Raw genomic sequence first — 16610 nt, 5'->3', positions numbered from 1 at the left:
TATTGTCTGGTTTCCGCTCCCACCCTCCCCCCCTCTCCCTCCATGTGAAAAATTGGAAAACTTTTAATGGGCGAAGTACAGAGATGACCTACAGTACTGTAGACCTGTTGGTAATAAAAAACCTCAGCTGTGGGCGAGCTACTTGACTCAAGCGACTATGACGTTTAAGGACTGACTCAAAAATTTTCTTTTTTAAAGTTTTAAGGAAGTCTCACACATCCAGTGTAACACCTACTAGCTTTGTCGATTGGGATTAGTTCCAAAATTAATGAACCTTTTGGACAATGAGATATGAGCCTTGATAGGCTATTACAACGAGGAGGGAGCTGGCAAAATCCCATGATGAAATCCCTGTTCCCTCATTCCACTCTTCCCATACCCCCCCCCCCCCCCCTCTCTCTACTAACTAAACATTTGTAGCCAAGTTGAAGTTCTACAAAAGAGCTCTGGACAAACGAAGGATGATGCATCTGTTTGTTAACTGTGATATTAACTTTCAGTGGTCATATTGCTTGGTATTTCTTTGCACAGGCAGGTACAAGTTAATTATTACAATTTAATGGGAAGTTGCATTGCTGCTGTTTGAGCTTGAATAAAGTGTTTTCTCAAACGTCGTGGAAGTATCTTGTCAAAGAATTTAAGTGGATAGAATTTTCAGTCATATTTTAAGAGAATGTTTTATTCATTTCTATATATATTCACTGGTAGTAAACAGAATAATTCAGGAGTGAGTTTAATTGAAATTTGTGAACTAGGAACACACATGTACAAGCATGAATTTTCTTTCACTTCCAGCTCACTGCTTTCAAGAAAATGTTTGTGTGAAGTTATATCATCATCATCACGAAGCAAAAGTTTAACGTCGTCGGAGCAAACAGTTGTCACGTTCTACCTTGCTCATTCAAATTTTGCATCCCTTGTGTTGCATAATTGGATGCATCGGAATATGAATACACATACCAAATTCATCGTTATTACAGTACATAGAATTCCCTTTAGGCAAAAGTTGAAACCCTGTCCAAGGTCAAAAACCAGAAGCATCAAAAAGAAAGTACGAAAGAAAGAAAGAACTTAATAAAAAAGAGAAAGGAACAATTCCAAATCATAGCAATTTTGTCAACAGCATGAATAAATGGCATGCAATTTTAACCATTATGCTTACATACAGTAGATTAAAGTTCTTCTGTCACAGATCATAATAAGTTTCTCTCTCATCCTAGCTTTTACAGCTGTCCTGTATAGTCCATGTTCTATGTGATCATGTTGTTTAGACCTTTGAATACCCTCGGACTTCAAACAGTGTACTTACTAAGAGTCAGTTTTGTTACTTTCGGACTTCAAACATAGTACTGGGAGTCACTAATGTTACCCTCAGACTTCAAACATAGTAGTACTGAGTCAGCACTGTTACCCTCGGACTTCAACCATAGTGACTGTGAGTCAGCACTGTTACCCTCTTTCAAACATAGTACTAAGTCAGTACTGTTACCCTCAGACTTCAAACATAGTAGTACTGAGTCAGCACTGTTACCCTCGGACTTCAACCATAGTGACTGTGAGTCAGCACTGTTACCCTCCTTTACACATAGTACTGAGTCAGCACTGTCACCCTCGGACTTCAAACATAGTAGTACCGAGTCAGTACTGTTACCCTCGGACTTCAAACATAGTACAAAGTCAGCACTGTTACCGTCTGACTTAATCTTGGCTTGGAATTTTGCTGATGTTTTCTCCATCAGAAAACAATAACAAAAGCTTGTCATAAGGAAAGTAGTATAGTAAATGTTAGCTGAAGCATGGAATGGTGGAAGAAATCTATGAACTATTTCTTGTTTGATAAAAAAAAAAATAGGCAATTTGCGGGAATTTTCTATAAATCCACCATAACTTTGGCAATTTGAATTTTCTTTATGAATTGATCGTATTTCTTGGGGCATTCCGACAAAACAATGTGATATCCGTAGATAATTGGGTCTCTGTGAAGTGTTTGAGTTATTGACCTTTTTATTGAACGCAGAAGATTTTATGTTTGACAAAACGTATTATTTTGTGTAATTGTAAACCATGCTCGTTAGTTTATCATTCCAGACAGTGTTTTCGTCGAACTAACGTAGAAGATTGCATATCCTGGTACTGTGTTAATTATCTTTAATTGTGGAGTATTATAGCATTTGCTGGCAAATTCAACAGAAAATGCATCTTTAATACATGCCATAAAGTACACTTTGGAAATTTCCTTTAAATTTTTAATTCATTCTGTAAAATGAGAACCCTGTTTCATCTAGGGTGAATTATCAGATGGAATTTCATAGCTTGTCTGTAATGTCACCTAGAGCTACTTAATGAAACTTCTTTTCCTATATACATAGGCCTACTGTACATACAGCAGCATTCTTTTTTTTTAAGCAAGCCTTGTTTCCACTCATTTATTCCCTTTGCATTGTACTTAATTAATGAGCTTAACGATTTAAGTTTTAACAGTTTGAAATTGTCAGGAAAATGTTTCATATCGAAATAGTTGGCTTGCATGTGATTAATAACATTTCTAAGACCTTATTAAACAGCTGTCTTGTTGCAACTCATTTGCTAAAATAGCACATTTGGTATTCTCTGTGGGAGGCAAACGGAATCTATGTGAAGGTAGAGGTGTGTGTGTGTGTGTGCAACTTTTTTGTATTCTAACATAGGACTTGAACAAGGGAATTCCAAGTCCTCAGACGAATTCTTTTGTTCGGGGTATTGTTAAGGTTAGGGTACCTGGATTTGAACAATGGAATTTTTTTTGTCAGTATGTTCCTGATAAATTTGAATCATATTTTGATCAAATTACTCTCTGATGAAGTAATTGTGAAACAGTGATGACAATTTAGATCACTCCACTGTTAACGTGTCTCCCGTACAGTATAATTCAGTTTGCACTCCGATAGATCTATCTACTGCACAAAATGGTTAAGTTCTTGCACTGCGCCATCAATGACCTGCTGTGAGGGTCATCGCCCTCTTATTCCGAATCATAACATAATTACAGTGCAGTCTGGTTTTATTCTATATTATTTTCGATTTTTTTTTTTATAATTTAAATTTTTTTAAAATTTTTTTTTATAATAACACCTACTACAAATCCAGGGTTGTCTTGAACCAAATTTTTGCTGAATGTTCTTGCACGAAAATTAGGTTGAAGTGTAAAAGAAAAGAAGAATATATTTTAAAGTTGTCTTACATGATGACTAATGATAAGAGTTGCTGTTAGTGCTAGTATTTCTGGAACTTGAAACCAACAGAGGCATAAGAAAGAAAAGTAAAAGGTGGAAGCCAAAAAATTTTCTCTCTTTTTCCATTTACATGTATATTACTCCGTATGACACAGGTACTCTTAGAATGCATTTTAAAACCACTTGACACAATTACAGTTCCTTGTGTGCGCTCATTTTGGAGCTAGGATCATGATGATGATGAAGATGATAATGATGATGAATAAAATGGCTCGGATATGTTGATGGAGTAGAGAGGCAAACGTAAGTGGCAGCAGGTCAAATGATCCGTGCCATCTTCACCAGTCAGCAGGACTGTTTTTTTTTTCTTTTCTTTTTTCTTGTAAATTGTGAGTTCTTGTTGAGTACGGATCAAAATAACGATATTTCTCTTGGCAGAGAGATGCAACTCTAAGCCCATGTCGTGGGTTCCTATGGTTCAGATATTACTCTTGGCAGAGAGATGCTATACTACAAATCTAAGCCCATGTAGTGGGTTCCTATGGTTCCTTTAGTCAATTCTTTCTTAAGTTGAATTGTGCACTTTCAATCATAGTTTCCTTGTTTCTCATTTAGAGCAGCTTTTTTATTTCTTGCTGGATGCAAAAGGAATCTATGCCGTGGTGATGGCATGTATGTGTATCTAACACCTGCTTGTAAACATGCTAACCACAAAAGTTCACGTAGGGTTAACTTCCTGCTCGATATTGATTCATCTTATGACATACATGAACCCTGCTCTTTTTCTGTGAAGGTCAAAGGTCATTCGAGGTCAAAGTCTGAAAACCTTGGAAACATGATAGCTCAAAAAAGTTCCATTTTTGAAGTTCATACTTGGTATGTAGATCCCCCTCCCCCTCCCCTTGGTTAGTACAAGAACCCAGTTGTTCAAAGTCAAAGGTGATTTGCAGTCAACATACATAGTATCAGAGTCTGAACACCTCGTGAACAGGACAACTCAAGAAAATGGCAATAGAAATCACCATATCGCTGAGCTGGCTTTCTCATTATCTCAAGACCTAAACCACATGTTTAGGTGTTGTAACATGCTGTGTTGTCCTCATTGCACAGTACTCTAATCAGCATCCGAATGGATGCATAATGTCTTGTAACGCTATCTTGTCAAGATATCTAGTAAGATATTGAGAACTAAAAGTTGTTTATTTTGGGCACAGCTAAATAATGTTTCACTAGCATAATTAATTTTGTCTCTTAATGTAGGCTAGAATTCATTCACCACGATTTAGTATTTTTTTTTTCAGTCTACAAAATGTGCCTCCAATTAATTGAAGAAGATTAATTACTGTTTAGCAAAGCTCTCAGCATATGACATAATCTCTGCGTGTCCGTATAATTTACATCTTTTATGATTTTCCATCGAACACACAAAGCAGCTCTGCTCTCGAGCGAACCTTGTACTGTTTTTAGTCTGTTTGTAGTACTTTTGATACAAGTCTGGTAATTTAAACTGAGACATGTGAGGAGGCCATTAACAAATCAGCACCCTAAAGCTAACGAACGATAGGCTGGAGACTATCAAATCTGTATGATCACGATTTGCACACTACTTACGATATTTGTATGGCCGCGCTTAATCTGCTACTATTTCTCCTCAACTTTGAACATTTGCTTAGAATTTGCATTAAAAGTTTCTTCAAAGTAGATTCAACATCAAGACCTTAAAGTATCAGCAAAATCACCTTGCAGGCAGACATTGGGGATAGGCAAGTTTTGACTGTTTACCTGACTCGGGCGGGGGGACGGAGAAGGCAGTTTTCAGAGTCTATTTGGGATATATATAAATAGTTGGCTTGCATGTGATTAATAACATTTCTAAGACCTTATTAAACAGCTGTCTTGTTGCAACTCATTTGCTAAAATAGCACATTTGGTATTCTCTGTGGGAGGCAAACGGAATCTATGTGAAGGTAGAGGTGTGTGTGTGTGTGTGCAACTTTTTTGTATTCTAACATAGGACTTGAACAAGGGAATTCCAAGTCCTCAGACGAATTCTTTTGTTCGGGGTATTGTTAAGGTTAGGGTACCTGGATTTGAACAATGGAATTTTTTTTGTCAGTATGTTCCTGATAAATTTGAATCATATTTTGATCAAATTACTCTCTGATGAAGTAATTGTGAAACAGTGATGACAATTTAGATCACTCCACTGTTAACGTGTCTCCCGTACAGTATAATTCAGTTTGCACTCCGATAGATCTATCTACTGCACAAAATGGTTAAGTTCTTGCACTGCGCCATCAATGACCTGCTGTGAGGGTCATCGCCCTCTTATTCCGAATCATAACATAATTACAGTGCAGTCTGGTTTTATTCTATATTATTTTCGATTTTTTTTTTTATAATTTAAATTTTTTAAAAATTTTTTTTTATAATAACACCTACTACAAATCCAGGGTTGTCTTGAACCAAATTTTTGCTGAATGTTCTTGCACGAAAATTAGGTTGAAGTGTAAAAGAAAAGAAGAATATATTTTAAAGTTGTCTTACATGATGACTAATGATAAGAGTTGCTGTTAGTGCTAGTATTTCTGGAACTTGAAACCAACAGAGGCATAAGAAAGAAAAGTAAAAGGTGGAAGCCAAAAAATTTTCTCTCTTTTTCCATTTACATGTATATTACTCCGTATGACACAGGTACTCTTAGAATGCATTTTAAAACCACTTGACACAATTACAGTTCCTTGTGTGCGCTCATTTTGGAGCTAGGATCATGATGATGATGAAGATGATAATGATGATGAATAAAATGGCTCGGATATGTTGATGGAGTAGAGAGGCAAACGTAAGTGGCAGCAGGTCAAATGATCCGTGCCATCTTCACCAGTCAGCAGGACTGTTTTTTTTTTCTTTTCTTTTTGGTTCCTTGCGTTAGCAAAAGGAACCTATGCAGTCAGGTTGGCGTGTGTGTGTGTGTATGTGTGTGTGTATGTGTGTGTGTGTGTATGTGTGTGTGTGTGTGTGTCTGTGACACTTGCTTGGGTACGCTCTATCTCATTAAGGGAATGTTGGATTGAGGCCAAACTTGGACTATAGATCCGCCATATGGAGAAGGTGTGCCCTATTGTTTTTGGTGCCCACAAAGGTCACCAAAGGTCAGTTATGGTCCAAAAACCGAAAATATTAAAACTGCAATAACTCCCAGTGCCAATGTGCGACAAGATCGATATTTTGGGAAAAGTTGTTAACTGGTTAGGGGAACATTTTCAAACTTAACGGTCATGTGATCCGAGGTCACCAAAGGTCAATTAATGATAAAAAACTAGTTTTTTTGCGATAACTTGAGAACGAAATGTCCGTTAGGGTTGGGAGTTGCTTCAATGTTATCCAATTGTTGACCCGCATCTGGGTGACCCTTGACCTCAATTTGACCTCTGGTGACCTTTACGTGTTTTTGGGGATTTTTACAGTTTTGATGCTATTTTCAGATGTCAAAGGTACCTTCTGATCATAAATGTCAATGGGTTGACCCCGTGTGACCTTTATGTGCGAAGTTATATGGGGTCAAAGTTTTTCGGTCGGAGTTAGGATGGTTGTACAGACTTTTCGTTTTGTTTTTTGGAATCAGGAGATTAAACTTCATCTGAAACCAAGGTCAAAAGGTCAAAGGTCACATTAGAAAAAATGTGCTTATTTTGGGAGGAAACGAGCAAAAAAGAAAATGTTTGGTTTTGATGCTAGATTTGGATATCAAAGGTACCTTCCGATCAAAAATGTCAATTGGTTGACACCCGTGTGACCTTCGTGTGCGAAGTTATACGAGGTCAAAGTTAATTTTCAGACATTTAATGCAACAACTCCCAGTTCCAAGGTGTGACATGGTGGATATTTTTGGACAAGTTGCAAATGGTATAGGGGAATATTTTCAAACTTAACGGTCATGTGATCCGAGGTCACCAAAGGTCAATTAATGTCAAAAAACTAGTATTTTGGGGGTAGAAAATGGGCAAAGAAAAAAATGTTTGATTTTTTATAGTTTGATGCTCTAATTTAGGTCTCATCAATCAAAAATGTCAATAAGTTGACCCAAGGTGACCTTTGTATGTTAAGTTATATGAGGTCAAAGTTAATTTTCAGACATTTAGTGTAATAACTCCCAGTGCCAAGGTGTTACACGGTTGATATTTTGAAACAAGTTGCAAATGGTATAGGGGAATATTTTCAAACTTAACGGTCATGTGATCCGAGGTCACCAAAGGTCAATTAATGATAAAAACTAGTATTTTTGCGATAACTTGAGAACAAATTGTCCGTTAGGGTTGGGAGTTGCTTCAATGTAATCCAATTGTCGACCCGCATCTGGGTGACCCTTGACCTCAATTTGACCTTTGGTGACCTTTTTAGTGTTTTGTGGATTTTTACAGTTTTGATGCTATTTTCAGATGTTAAAGGTAACTTCTGATCATAAATGTCAATGGGTTGACCCCCGTGTGACCTTCGTGTGCGAAGTTATATGAGGTCAAAGTTAATTTTCAGACATTTAATGCAATAACTCCCAGTTCCAAGGTGTGACAAGGTTAATATTTTTGGAGTAGTTGCAAATGGTATAGGGGAATATTCAAACTTAACGGTTATGTGATACAAGGTCACCAAAGGTCAATTAATGATAAAAAACTAGTATTTTTGCAATAACTTGAGAACAAAATGTCTGTTAGGGTTGGGAGTTGCCTCAATGTAATCCAATTGTCGACCCGCATCTGGGTGACCCTTGACCTCAATTTGACCTCTGGTGACCTTTCCGTGTTTTGGGGATTTTTACAGTTTCGATGCTATTTTCAGATGTCAAAGGTAACTTCTGATCATAAATGTCAATGGGTTGACCCCCATTTGACCTTCGTGTGCGAAGTTATTTGAGGTCAAAGTTAATTTTCACACATTTAATGCAATAACTCCCAGTGCCAAGGTGTGACAAGGTTGATTTTTTTGGACAAGTTGCAAATGGTATAGGGGAATATTTTCAAACTTAACGGTTATGTGATCCAAGGTCACCAAAGGTCAGCTAATGTTAAAAAAGTAGTATTATGGGGGGAGAAAATGGGCAAAGAAAAAATGTTTGAATTTTTACAGTCATGCTCTATTTAGGTCTCACCGATCAAAAATGTCAATTGGTTGACCTCCGGGTGACCTTTGTGTGTGAAGTTACATACAAGTTCAAAGTTAATTTTTTGACATTTAATGCAATTAAATCTCAATGCCAAGGTGTGACATGGTTGATATTTTGGGACAAGTTGTGAATGGTGTGGTGGAACATTTTGAAACTTAAAGGTCATGTCATCTGAGGTCACCATTGTTATCTTATCTGTTGACACGCTTGTAGGTCTCTTATATTTCTTACATTTTCGACGCCATATTTAGATCTCAAAAGTGCCTTTTGATAAAAAATCCGATCACATTTTGTGATCACAAAAGTGTTGGCTATAGTGTTGGTTACTTTATGGGAACATGTAGGACCACAATTACTTGGACTATTTTAGCCCAATCTTGCTTGATAATATTATGTGTATTGTCATATACCCCAAGCAAGGAACCACAGTGCCCTTGGGCTCTTGTTTCTTGTAAATTGTGAGTTCTTGTTGAGTACGGATCAAAATAACGATATTTCTCTTGGCAGAGAGATGCAACTCTAAGCCCATGTCGTGGGTTCCTATGGTTCAGATATTACTCTTGGCAGAGAGATGCTATACTACAAATCTAAGCCCATGTAGTGGGTTCCTATGGTTCCTTTAGTCAATTCTTTCTTAAGTTGAATTGTGCACTTTCAATCATAGTTTCCTTGTTTCTCATTTAGAGCAGCTTTTTTATTTCTTGCTGGATGCAAAAGGAATCTATGCCGTGGTGATGGCATGTATGTGTATCTAACACCTGCTTGTAAACATGCTAACCACAAAAGTTCACGTAGGGTTAACTTCCTGCTCGATATTGATTCATCTTATGACATACATGAACCCTGCTCTTTTTCTGTGAAGGTCAAAGGTCATTCGAGGTCAAAGTCTGAAAACCTTGGAAACATGATAGCTCAAAAAAGTTCCATTTTTGAAGTTCATACTTGGTATGTAGATCCCCCTCCCCCTCCCCTTGGTTAGTACAAGAACCCAGTTGTTCAAAGTCAAAGGTGATTTGCAGTCAACATACATAGTATCAGAGTCTGAACACCTCGTGAACAGGACAACTCAAGAAAATGGCAATAGAAATCACCATATCGCTGAGCTGGCTTTCTCATTATCTCAAGACCTAAACCACATGTTTAGGTGTTGTAACATGCTGTGTTGTCCTCATTGCACAGTACTCTAATCAGCATCCGAATGGATGCATAATGTCTTGTAACGCTATCTTGTCAAGATATCTAGTAAGATATTGAGAACTAAAAGTTGTTTATTTTGGGCACAGCTAAATAATGTTTCACTAGCATAATTAATTTTGTCTCTTAATGTAGGCTAGAATTCATTCACCACGATTTAGTATTTTTTTTTTCAGTCTACAAAATGTGCCTCCAATTAATTGAAGAAGATTAATTACTGTTTAGCAAAGCTCTCAGCATATGACATAATCTCTGCGTGTCCGTATAATTTACATCTTTTATGATTTTCCATCGAACACACAAAGCAGCTCTGCTCTCGAGCGAACCTTGTACTGTTTTTAGTCTGTTTGTAGTACTTTTGATACAAGTCTGGTAATTTAAACTCAGACATGTGAGGAGGCCATTAACAAATCAGCACCCTAAAGCAGTGTTGGATTTTTAGGAATTTGAGAAGGTTGTCCGAAGGACTACCAGTTTCAAGGATTTTCAAATATTTGGTAGTCCTGCAAAAAACTTGGTAGTCCTTCCAAATTTTCCACCAAAATTGAAAATGAACACACATAATACAAAACAAAACATTTTGGTGCTCAATCTGATTGTGTCAACCAAAGCTTTATTAGTTTAGCATATCACCATGTAAATGTGTACTGTTTTCAAATAGTGTTTGCACTGGGTAACGAATAACGAAAGTATTCCAGCATTGTTACGAACACAGGATTCTGGGTCGCAATGTTTTGGCCAGGGACGCAAAATCTTCAAATTGCTTGCAAACCCCAAGTACACACTCACAACTAGGTCAATGGAAAACATAACAAAAGACTTTTTTGAATGAACATCTTTCATTATTTCTTCTTCTGACAAGAACCAAAAGTTCTCCTACTCCTACAGATCATTGAATTTGTTTGAAAATAAATATATCATAACAATCAACGCAAGGTACAGGGTTACCAAAACTTCATTACAGAGATTTTCATGCTAAAAATAGACAACGATGCTTTACCTAGATTCCCATGATTTGATTGGCTAATAGTCCCTACCGATTGTCTGCAACCATTCTTGCATTTTTAGTGCTCAATGAACACGAAGTAAGTTGTTTAACAACAATTACTTGCAACGTTTACTTTCCCCTGTGTATAGATAACGAAGTTTGTGGTAAAGGTTGCTCATATGTGTGCACTCAAATATCATAACGTTAGGCCTTGTCTCATATTTGTTACGTACATTTTGACAACAATCACTGGTGGTACGAAGATTCATTTGAATTGTTTCTGAGACTATCAGTAATATTTTAATCATGGTTTTGATCAGAAAATGTTATGAGTTGAGACAATCTATGAATCTTGTGGGAAGCTTACATATCTGATCCTGAAAGGATATTTATCTCACAGTATGTTTCTTTTCTCTGCAATAAGAGTTGCTAATGTGAAATGTGCATTCATACCACAGTAGTTTCTGTTGCAAACTTTTCGCGAACAATTGACCACGGAGTTGCGAGTAGGAAGGACGAGGGCTGATGTATAACATTCACAAAGTGTAGGCAGTGATACTACACTAGTATTAGTACAGTAGGTGATACAAATTACAATAAACGTAATTGGTGTTCGATCGGGACGCAAACTTTTTTTACGGGACGCAAACTTTTTCGGGGGCTTGCGTCCCCGGGACGCAAATTTTTTTTCGCTAATAATATTACTGTATTCCATGGATACCTTATAACTGCGTCACAAATTTAGCGGTATAGGCTAGATTTCCCCAATTGACTTAGTGTGCTGTTAGGCAACCATGTGGTCGAAGATAACAGCAATAATGAAAGTATTCCATGGATATCTTATAACTGCGTTACAAATTCAGCAGTATAGGCTAGATTTCCCCCATTGTCCAGCAATGCATTTTCACTCGGCCTATAGACTGTCAGTGTCTGATCGACTGTTGTTAAAACACCGTACAAAATGCGTTACACTGACATTTAGCCACAAGTCTCATTTGTTTTCTGGGTACATCATTAGAAACTAACGTTAGGTGACTTTATTAGTGAACAGATTTTTGCTAACGATGTTGTAAAGTTAATATTTCGCGCATGTTTTTAAATAATTTATGTATGGTTTGGGTGTTATTCAGAAACTATTTAATTAAATTGACTTTCGTTTTTAATGAAATATAATTAGGCTCAATAATTCCTCAAAGCCTTCATTTTTTTTGGTCGTCCGAAGGACTACCAAGCACACAACATTTTGAAAGATTTGGTAGTCCGACGTAATTTCTAGTCGTCTCGGACGACCGGACGACCGTGAAAGTCCTACACTGTAAAGCTAACCAACGATAGGCTGAAGACTATCAAATCTGTATGCTCACAATCTGCACTCTACTTACAATATTTGTATGGCCGCGCTTAATCCGCTACTTTTTCTCCTCAACGTTGAACATTGCTTAGAATTTGCATTAAAAGTTTCTTCAAAGTAGATTCCATGATCATCAAGGACCTAAAGTATCAGCAAAATCACCTCGCAGACAGACATTGGGGATAGGCAAGTTTTGACTGTTTACTTGACTCGGGCGGGGGGACGGAGAAGGCAGTTTTCAGAGTTTATTTGGGATAAACCTATGATTAGTTTTGATCCTTCTCTAGCATACTTTGTAAAAAATTACTGATGCATTCGGAAACTCTTTCAACGGACAATGCTCCCTTGACAGTCCTACAGAATTTTTAACTCAGTTCTATCTTATGTCTCTCCGTACAACTACATGCACTCAAATCCTAGCTTAGCCTAGCCCCCGCCCCCTTCCCCATTGACATAGTACATGGTCAGAAGTATGGACATTCGTAAATACCAGAACCAGTGAGTATTGAAAAATATCTCCACCAGCAGCGAGAATATACTCCTTTAAGGAAGTTCTTGGTACCACATACAGATTATCCTTACGTCCTTAGGGAAACGTACGTGCATGGTCTTGGATAGGAGATGTGTGACTGATTAGGTGAAGATGGTCCATTGCATTTGGTGGATGGTTTTAATGCTTGTTTAAATAATGAACTTAGAAAAAAAAAGTTAAATGTGTAAATATACGTAACACATAATTCGGGTTGGTTCACTTTCACTGGAACCTTGTTTTTCGTATTAAGAAGTAACCCTTTAAAGATTGGAAGATGATGCAGTCGTCATAATGGCTGGACTACTGTACCAGATGTAGCAAGCAGATCAATGAGCTAAGCTCCTTGTCAACAGCAAAGCCAGAAATGTGATTATGAAAACTTCTCATAGCCGCTCGGTTTGTGGAAATGGTCGTGTGGCCAGTTGACCTTGTTGACCTTGTTTCTTCAAACAGACACATGACAGCATGTTTTTACTAATTCCTGAAAGACAAAAAGTGTCGAGACTGCACTTCCCAACAGAAACATTGTCGACAACATGACTTATCGCTTAGGAAATTGCCATGTTTCAGAGTTACATGTCGCCCTCTTCCCTGAATATTCTGCGGTGTCGCTCCATTTGCAGAAGTTTTAGGAGACGATAAATTGTTCTCCTCAGCCGTACATAGGACGTGTTGGTCAAATTGTTTTGGTCAAATTGTTGGAAGTTGGTGATGCCCGAACTTATGTATTTGCCCTAAAAACAGGCTTGTATTCAAGAGGAGGAGCTGGGGATAGGGGGTGGGGGAATGTTGTTGAGCAACTATTGAACATGCAACTGTCCCCATTATTAAAAGGTTCAGGTCTTCCTGGGTTGGAAATGATCTTTCATGCTAAAGGGATGACATCACTTAATTCATGAAAAGTTATAACAACAAAAACAATTGATATGGTTGCAAAGTATAGCACAAGTTTGCACTTAAGCACCCCCTGTGTACAAAAAAAAACAATATGGCCATTCCATTAGGACGGTGTTCAATGCAAAGGGCCACAAGAATCTTCACTGGATGCACGGCGGCATAGAAAATCTTGTGTGCAGGCCTGTGTTAAAGCCCTATGTTGTTTCAAACATTGGTCATAGTCTAAAGGTGAATCGCTTCAAACAAAAGTTTTGACCCTACACTCTCAAAATTGTCTTCTCTTTCGTTGGCCTTTCATATCAACAATAAAATTCTACCTCAAGTCATATAGTACTTATATAAGGTCACCACTACTTCCATCCAATTTCAGTACCATAAAAAATATTGGTTAAACTTTCCAAAGATTCTGCCCAGAGGTTATGAATCTACAAATTAATCTCGGACATTCAGGGAAAGTTAAATCAGACAATTACTCAGTGAGGGGGGAACGTGGTTTGTAGGGTAGCAGTAAGATGCTTGTTGAAGTTTCAAGATGACCGACCATTATTTGGGCTTCTAGCATATTAGAGACGATAGTGATGGCCAAACATTGTCCATTCTGCTCTGCTTACCATGTTTATGTTCAAGTCACGTCAATCTATTTAGCATTCTGATCAACGAAACATTCCCTTTTTAACTGTGCCACGATCTGTGTTTTTCATCAATGATGATAGCGTGACAGCGCTACAACATACAGTACATACTACAGTAAGTACATACAGTACTTAGTTCTTGAGTACTCCCCATTCCTTGACCTCCATATGTTTATATGTACTCGCTCTGTTGCAGCATGTAGTTGCTTCTCTGAAATTCTTGTTGAATACTACTACTGTTGGAAAGGGAGTATAAATAAACTGTTTAACTTTAATGCTCAGAACAGGCTAGAAATTCAAGCAGTAGTCAGCGCATATACACAGAATGTCTAGAGAACTTTTCATACTGCCTGTAAATTGTCTGTTTAATACTCCGTGGTCAGACTTTCTATCACACAGTACACTGCTGCTACTAAGTTTTCCCCTCAGAAAGATGTTTTAATTAATCGTTTTGCTGGGAGTATGATCGACAAAGAAATTTGCACGGCAGACTTTTTTTTCACACTTTTTGCATACTTCTGGAAAAGTACTCTCATCTTTTTTTTTCCATCTGGTTCGTTCAGAAGATTTAAAAAGTAATTTGTAACAAATGCCTTACTCTCTCCCTTTGTCCCACAGAACTCATAAAAGTTGTAACGATTGTTCGTTAAATCATCCGTTCATCATTACCTTTGTCCCCAAACAGTCCATGCATACATAATAAGATACTGGCAGTGTGCCACGCGCGTGTGCCATACAAATTATCTTCTAAAGTGGTTGCCACGGAGACGGTGATTAGAATAGGGGCTTGACGAGATGGTATTGAGCTTGCTACAGTATTGAAGTCCTGTTTGCCTTTATAGTAGTTGTTGAAGAAGTTCTTTGGATAAAGTTAAGGGGCAGACCCGAAGAGAAAAAGTAATTATGAGTTAGTGCATCTTTGTAAGGTGGTCGGTTAGGTTGCCATTGTGTTATGAAGGGAAGAGTACATTGTTGCTATTGTGTGAGAAAGTAGCAGATGAAGTTGGCAGTTGAAAATTTGTTGACAAACTTGGAAGAGAGTATGACAAGAGCAGACAGTCGTGTGAGAAAAACAGTCGGTCGGTAAGTTTTGTCGTATTCGGCGTATAATAATATCTGTGATGAGAGGCAATTTATAGTTTGGGGAAAAGTGCCGCGGAATAAATTGATCCTGTGTGCCTACCTACCAATAATACTTTCTGTGTAGTCATTTTGTAATGGTTGCTATTCAGTTATAATGGAGATGTACAGGATTTCTGCCCTGGTACAGAATAGTTTGGTAGTTTAATGGAAAAAGTTAGCTACAGGCTTTATTATTGCACTCTTGCATATTTGTGGCTTTGTTAAAAGTTCTTTATTCCCTGACAATTTTATTTTACCTACTAAATGTTATTTTTCACTGTGTTGTGTTTTTTGAATTTCTGTGGGGTTTGGCTTTTTGTACTGTTACTGATGCTTAAATGACTCATGATGTACAGGAAAGATCTGGAAGGGTAATGGGCAGGGTCCGGTCTCTCTCCGGTTTCATATCCCAGCAGGCATCTATCCTTAGGGACCTAAGGACAATTCTACACAAGAATGCTGTAACCACATTCCCCTCAATTGTTGATAGAACAATTAATAAAATACTGGGAAGCAGCTGTTATTATCATGAATGCAGTGACCTTATAAACTAGAAGACCCTATATATTGGACACAGTTATCCATTAAGCAGACAGTCTAAAAGGCTGGGTTTCCTTCAGTTAATCAATTTTTCATGCTCTCCTATATGTCAGGGGCGCAACCACTTGTATACTTCTGATGGACTTGAGTTAAAAGAGTAGCACCATTTTGCATCCATGGTGTGCCCACTCTTCCTCTCCTCCCTCCCCCAGTCCCCCCCCCCCGGGTGGCTTTTGATTGTTCACCTGAGCTTACATTATCTTTGCAGACTTTATGGTGATTGTATACAGGATATTGGTTTACAATACTTTCACCTTACACATGCATCAGTCATAAAGTATCAATCTTACTTTGGCCGACCGGTAGCATAAATCTTTTAAGGGGGGGGGGGGGTGGCTTTGAAAATATCGGCATGTAACTTTTGAGACTTGGTTTTAAATATGCTTTAATATCAAACTTTGTCCTTTCCTCAGACAATCTTCAAGGATAATTTCGGTTGTACCTTTATAAATAAATTTAATCAATGCAAATGGATTAATGCGTCGAAATCAGCTCACCCTGTAAATATGGTAAACATATATAAGCAGGATGAAAGGTAATTATTAAATGGCAACTTTGAGGACAGGTGGTATTCCAACAGGTGTAACTTTATGAGGTTGTTATTACTATAGTGTGTTCCTAATTTGCCTTTTGAGTCCATAAAAACAAACTGATTTTTTTGCCACCAAAAAAAAAAAGAAAGTGTTTTTAATTAACTTTTGATAGCCTTAACTGTTGGCAAGCATACATTTACTAACTGCACCCACTAGTCAGTCATGTTTCCTGGAAGAAATGTTTGCTTTTTTCGTCATTTTGTGATTGCAGTTAATCTTTTCAGGTTATTGAACGGTAATCATTTATTAATCAGAGCAACTTTTATGGGCCAATAGCTGTATAACCCACCAGTGCGGTGTTTACATTGACTGTTAAATGGTAACTCTT

The 16610-nt window shown here is 37.6% G+C and overlaps 1 protein-coding gene across 10 annotated transcripts in view; it reads left to right on the top strand.

Moving 5' to 3' along the window:
- Positions 1-16610, top strand: part of LOC139973483 (uncharacterized) — a 117315-nt gene that overhangs the window by 40492 nt on the left and 60213 nt on the right. The window contains exon 1 of one of the 10 annotated variants that reach the window (XM_071980194.1): positions 14787-15050. The exons of the other annotated variants lie outside the window; for them this stretch is intronic. Coding sequence (XP_071836295.1) covers positions 14965-15050 — 86 coding nt within the window. The 5' untranslated portion in view covers positions 14787-14964. Of the gene's footprint in view, positions 1-14786; positions 15051-16610 lie in introns of those variants that run through there. 10 annotated transcript variants of the gene reach the window in all.

Source organism: Apostichopus japonicus, chromosome 9 (assembly GCF_037975245.1).
Source record: "Apostichopus japonicus isolate 1M-3 chromosome 9, ASM3797524v1, whole genome shotgun sequence".
NCBI classification, from domain to species: domain Eukaryota; kingdom Metazoa; phylum Echinodermata; class Holothuroidea; order Aspidochirotida; family Stichopodidae; genus Apostichopus; species Apostichopus japonicus.
This window is presented reverse-complemented; position numbering and strand designations above follow the sequence as displayed.